The 6,127-nt window shown below is 38.7% G+C and overlaps 1 protein-coding gene across 2 annotated transcripts; it reads left to right on the top strand.

Moving 5' to 3' along the window:
* Nucleotides 1-593: 593 nt before the first annotated feature.
* LOC123115109 (hypersensitive-induced response protein 1) lies at nucleotides 594-3,117 on the top strand. Of its 2 annotated transcripts, none has more exons than XM_044536390.1 (5): nucleotides 594-835; nucleotides 1,455-1,676; nucleotides 1,800-1,920; nucleotides 2,046-2,234; nucleotides 2,443-3,117. In XM_044536390.1, exons 1-5 carry the CDS (start codon nucleotides 701-703, stop codon nucleotides 2,802-2,804), a joined length of 1,029 nt encoding a protein of 342 aa, XP_044392325.1. In that variant the 5' UTR covers nucleotides 594-700; the 3' UTR covers nucleotides 2,805-3,117. The 2 variants fall into 2 exon arrangements, with proteins under 2 accessions (XP_044392325.1, XP_044392374.1); XM_044536439.1 differs by having other exon boundaries at nucleotides 715-835; nucleotides 1,459-1,676.
* Nucleotides 3,118-6,127: the final 3,010 nt, after the last annotated feature.

Genomic DNA, 6,127 nt, shown 5'->3' with positions numbered 1-6,127 from the left:
CATGCCTAAAAGATACGCCGGTTCAGCCCCAGACGGCGCTTTTTCGGCGTCCTGGGGGCCGAACGGCTGGAGATGCTCTAAGAACACAATTCTTGAGGTATGAGATCTTAGTCAGGTTTCTTAGAGAGAAAATAAATAAATTCCTTTCAAGACTATAAATCCAACATTTAAGATACCAAGCTTTGAACGACAACTATCATTAAAGCCCGGTCTACGTTGACAACGGAATTAAATGCTTATTTAGCCAAGACTATCATAACCAACCATGGTATTGGGTTTGGTTGGCTGCAACTGATTCAAACAACAAAAATCCAAACCCACCCTAAGGCTGGTCATAGTGGGAGTAACATAGGTAGTAACATAGATGCCACATAAGCAAAAATGATGATGTGGCAAGTAGTTAATGAGGAGAGAGGCAAATAGAGTAACATAATATGTTACCATCACATAGCGGTTTCCAATGCATAATGAGTCTACAAAGTAATAAATGAAGGCAACTATGTTACCACACCTATGACACTACCCACTATGAAGGTAGTAACATAGACTAGTAACATATATATGTTACTAGTCTAAGTTACTCCCCACTATGACCAGCCTAAGAAGTTTCTCCCAGGCTACTGTGCAGATTCCAAAAGAGAAATGCTGGCGTTGACCTGGATACATATGACCCAACTACTCATGTATAAAAGCACTCCCCATGCTCCTAGACAATTCAAGACAAAATCCAGTTATCCCATATCCTCTTCAACAATCTGAACTATCTTCACCAGTTAGGTCAAGTATTCAGCAGTGGTTGTGGTGCCAGTGCTCAAAGATCAGAAGAGAGGTTAATGTAAGTCAACTATACCACCTCCCTTTAACTTCTTCTCTGCTCCTATCCTGCTCTAGGGGGAAAGAAATTATGCTGCTGTCTTGTAATGCAAACAATGCAAAAACTTATCGATCCTTCAAGTGTAAAGAAAAATCCGTCTGGGATGAAATTAAATCAGAGGAAAAAGAAGATGTTGAGGCAATCAGCCCACCAACAATAATTGGTGACAACATCATCTTTCTTAGATAACTTACAATATATTGGCATTTTGAAGTTAGCTTTCGGCAAACCACAAAGCTTCCCGAACCAAATCAAAATTATTATTTTTGAAAATATACAAAGAATAATTCAGCAAATATGATAACCTATTATGAAAACAAGCGAAAAACCCAGCAATATGTTAATCTATTAAGCAGATAGTTAATGATTCGGTAATCTGTTGGCCAGTTAGTCATAGTTTGTATGGATCTCACTATTTCATACAGGAGGATTACCTATATGTAGTATGTACACCATTTTCTTGTATAGTGCTGCTACAGCACATAAATAATTTGCCTGCAAAAAGTGACTGGCAATGAATTTATTTTTTAATTAATCTGAAAGCTGTTGTAACATTGATTCATACCTTCACTGTTTCAAGACAGAGATAAGAATGGGCAAACTAGTTGCAGCAATAGGCAAGTTGCTTTGCTGTGTACAAGTGGACCAGTCAACAGTAGCCATCAAGGAACGATTTGGGAAATTTGAGGATGTGCTTGATCCGGGGTGTCACTGTGTGCCATGGATTATCGGAAGCCGTGTCAGTGGTAAGCTTACACTTAGGCTTAGGCAAATGGATGTTCGCTGCGAGACAAAGACAAAGGTACTCTTATATTTCACTTCTTGAATTATCCATTCAAAACACCCCCATGCATCACACAAACTTGTAGAGATCACATTAGTTTATGCGATCTATTTTCTGCTGACACTATGCATCCTCTTACAGGATAACGTTTTTGTTACAATTGTTGCATCCATTCAATACCGAGCAATGGAGGACAAAGCAAATGATGCGTATTATAAGCTGAGCAACCCAAAATCTCAAATCCAATCTTATGTCTTTGATGGTAAGGATTATCCTCTTAAAATATAGTAATTTCTGGAAATTCTCGTGAATTGAAGAAATTTTTCTATATGTAAATGCTAAAAATCTTCTCCAAGTGATTCTTAACAAGGGTATATGATCTTGCAGTTATCAGAGCAAGCATTCCCAAACTACAACTGGATGATGTTTTTGAGCAAAAGAATGACATAGCAAAATCTGTGGAGCAGGAGCTTGAGAAGGCTATGTTTGCTTATGGCTATGAGATTGTGCAGACACTAATTGTTGATATAGAGCCAGATGAAAAGGTTAAAAAGGCTATGAATGAAATTAATGCCGGTAAGCATTTGCCTACTTGAGTAGAGCTTAGTTTGGAGTATCAACTGCTAAAATCTAGCAACAATGCAGGTGTTCCATGTATGTATTGCTAACAAACCTTAGGAGTAGTTCACATTAGGGTGTTGATATAGCTGATCTAAAACCCTAATGTTTTATCTAAGCAGTTTGATGTATATGTTTAACCATTTCTTTTTATTATGCTGTTCAGCTGCAAGAATGCGTGTTGCGGCAAATGAAAAGGCAGAGGCAGAAAAGATCGTTCAAATCAAGAGAGCTGAGGGAGAGGCTGAAGCTAAGTATCTCTCTGGCCTTGGAATTGCAAGGCAGCGGCAGGCAATAGTTGATGGCCTCAGAGACAGTGTGCTTGGCTTTTCTGGCAATGTGCCTGGGACTTCCGCCAAGGATGTGATGGACTTGGTTCTGCTCACTCAATACTTTGACACCATGAAAGAGATCGGCGCTTCATCCAAATCTTCTGCAGTTTTCCTCCCGCATGGCCCAGGTGCTGTTGCAGACATTGCCAGTCAGATTCGCAATGGATTTCTTCAGGCGTCCACACATAATGCCTGAACTGAACCCATGTGTACAAGAATTTGAATTGGTGAGGTCAGTCCTACAGGCTCCTGGTTTGACATAAGAAAATGGTCCTTTAGGCGCGTGATAATATTGTGTGAGTTTGTGACTTGTGAGATATCTACAGAAGCTTGTAAAATGGTTTGTATTTTATAATGTATCAGCTAGTCCTTAGATATCCGTAGATAAGTGCCTAAATATATACAAAATGGAGCATGGGGACTTAAGATGGATGTATTGAATGGTTGTTGTGTGGCTATACTTGAGCTTCTGAGAAAATAATGTTTCCACATCTTCTTTAAATTTAATATATAGCTTTGGTTTCATATATTTCAGCGATAATTATACAATAACTCATCTTAGTCCCACTGAATTTCCTCACTAGCACCACTCACAATCAAAACATGCAGTTTGAATCAAACTAAGAAACTGAGATCAAGTTAAATAATTTAAAACATGTAATCAGAAACATCAATGTTCGTGGATCATTAACTTAGCTCAGTACGTGCACAGCTTAAATCAAACGGGCTATTTTGGGTGGTAAAGTGGACAGTTATCAGGTAAGATATGAATATTAGCTTAACCTCATCAAACAAAAAGAGTTAGCAAGGCTATAACTCAAATTGGCCAATTTGGCAAGACATGATCCATTTTGCACCACATATCATTTCAGACACCGAGTGAAGATAAACTCACATTGAAGGGATCATTGGATCATTGTCTGCAGTAATCTTAAGCACATTTTGAACTACATAGGTGCACAGGATAGTCATTGGCAGTATGATAATTAGTGGCACGGGAGATGATCAACTCCTGGACTGGATCGATCAGGGGAAAAGGCCCCAACACTGACGCATAATAAAATTGCAAGTACTCCCTCCGTCCCATAATATAAGAGCAACGCTCTTATATTATGGGACGGAGGGAGTATATACCTAACAGCCGAGATGGGCTTCAGTAAGGTCGGCCCTCCTCGGGATACCCCTCTTCCGGCCAGTACCTCAGCCACGAGAACATGGGCCCCTTGGCCATCGCCAGCTCCAGGATGTCAGCGCCGGCGACCCCTGGGTCCACGTCCCTCCCAACCAACCTCACCGCCTCCACTAGCGGGTCGTGCTGGTGTCTCTCTCCCTGCGCGCCGGCCGCCGAACCGACCGGCGCCTTGCCCTTCCTGCTCCCCGCGGCACTGCCGCCGCGCGCGCCTCGGTTCCCACTGGATGAAGGAGGGAGGAGGAGCGTTGGAGGAAAGGAGCGAGGAGCGGCCGCGGCGACAGAGGACGAGGCCTCGGAGGCGGGCGGCGTTGGCGGTGGCGGTGGCGGTTTCGACATGGCTTCTTCCGGAAGGAGAGTGAGAGGCTTTTTTTTCTTTTTGATTTACACTAGTAAGTATGCATGTGCAACGCACGTCTGAAACAAAATGAGTTTACATGGTATAATATTAACCAAAATAAATTTTACATAAAAATTTGGATGGTTAAAAAATATTATCATGTCACTCAAATTGTATTTAAAAAAGTGTGACATATTTGTAATCCAACACACACGTATCATAATCCATAGTAAAAACATCTACTGTAAATTTAATTTTTATTTTAGTGATTTTTTTACCGAGCCATTTAAATGTGTCTAATGCCCAATGATATGAGCAAGCGTGTAACACATGATCCAGAAAGAGTAAAATGCATCACAAGTCCTAAAACTATCATAGATGTGTCAGTTTAGTCCTATAACATATCTCCGCATAAAATTAACGGTCACATAATAATTGTATTATAATTATTACAAAAATATATATTTTAAGAACCAGAACTAAGCATGTCTTGAAGGTCCATCTTTTGAAGCAATGAAAGTCCATCTGTAGATGTGATCTATGATGATTCGTTCAATGGATGGGATATTGTTTTGAGCTTCATTCTCTTCATACTTTAGAATATGCACCAAAAATTGCTTCCTCAACTGAAAACCAGGCTACATATGCATTATACAACATTGTTATAACAAGTTGCATGTACAATGTGTATACAAGTAAGCATGGTGTAAATACTCACCTTGGGTATGGAAAAATATAGTTTTCCATCGCACAATGAGTGCATGAAATTGAAAACCAAATAACCCGACAGGGCACTGCATGTATGCAATAAAGATATAATGTGCTTTGAATGAATCAATAAATATTGTAATGCATTAAAAAGATTCGTACCAGTGTGAGTTTGTTGGAGCAATAGGAACTATGCATTCCCATTTAGAGATATCATCCTTGAATGCAGGGTTTGCAACTTCAAGGGCAATATTTAGGTTGCCGGCCACGGTTTTAAGTACATTCTCCCCAAAGTAGGTATTGGTGTCGGATCAAAAATTGAGACAAGTTTTTTATTTTGATCCAAAACAAACAATAAAAATAGTCCAAACTTACACCAAGGCAACAAAATCTACAACGATGCAATAGTTTATAAATAATATATGGAATATTAATTAAGACCAAATAAAGCACTGTCATAAAATGAAAATCTAAAATCTTACCATATCACATTGTGAGATATGATAGTCATTGCTCTCAGGCCACCTATGGAACAACCGTTTCAATATAACAATGTCCATATTTTCACGATGACTTGAGTTTCGTGCATAGTGAAACACCGCCTAAAATAAGAATAAGAAAACATTAGTGCAATGAGGAAAAAAATTGATACGTGATTATACTAACTTACACAAAAGTTTAGATCCATATAGTGAGATGGAATGTCTCTGAGAAGCTGGACTTTATTGCGCGCTAGTATACGCACAACCATATTGAAACAATCAATATCCATGTATTCATCATTGTTTAGTATGTTTTTTATTTGTCTCAAATTTAAGCTAATTTGATAAGGATCAGAGCTTTTGACCCATTCGCTCATGTAAATTCGAAATTCTGTCAATTATAATGACATCAGAGTAATTTATTAGAATACAAAATGATCTAAAAAATATGGCTTACTCCAGTAGAGCGACATCATCAACCATACTGATGAACAAGCATAGTTCATCTATTAAGTCATCATTTGTTTGATTGACAAACGGTGAAAGTATAAATGACTATGAGATGAGCTCAACTTCTGATGATGTATTTGATTTCTTTGAAATTCTCAGGGGGTTTACCTAGTATCATACATTCCGTGGGATCTGTGTTGTCTTCGTCATCTTCCATGTCTCGATTTCTTATATTATCATCATTCAATTCCGAGTCCACTAAAATCATAGCTAGTTTTGTTTTAAAAGCTATTATATGTTCCTATTAAAGTAGTAATGAGAGTTAAATAGTGATACAACATAGAATAAGT

The sequence above is a fragment of the Triticum aestivum genome, chromosome 1A (assembly GCF_018294505.1).
Source record: "Triticum aestivum cultivar Chinese Spring chromosome 1A, IWGSC CS RefSeq v2.1, whole genome shotgun sequence".
NCBI classification, from domain to species: domain Eukaryota; kingdom Viridiplantae; phylum Streptophyta; class Magnoliopsida; order Poales; family Poaceae; genus Triticum; species Triticum aestivum.
This window is presented reverse-complemented; position numbering and strand designations above follow the sequence as displayed.

Excerpts from the sequence above, each read along its gene's own strand:
- LOC123115109 (XM_044536390.1), top strand. The coding sequence starts at position 701 with ATGCTCCTAGACAATTCAAGACAAAATCCAGTTATCCCATATCCTCTT. Across the intron at positions 1,677-1,799 it reads GCTGCGAGACAAAGACAAAG|GATAACGTTTTTGTTACAAT; the intron begins GTACTCTTATAT and ends ATCCTCTTACAG. Across the intron at positions 2,235-2,442 it reads TATGAATGAAATTAATGCCG|CTGCAAGAATGCGTGTTGCG; the intron begins GTAAGCATTTGC and ends TATGCTGTTCAG.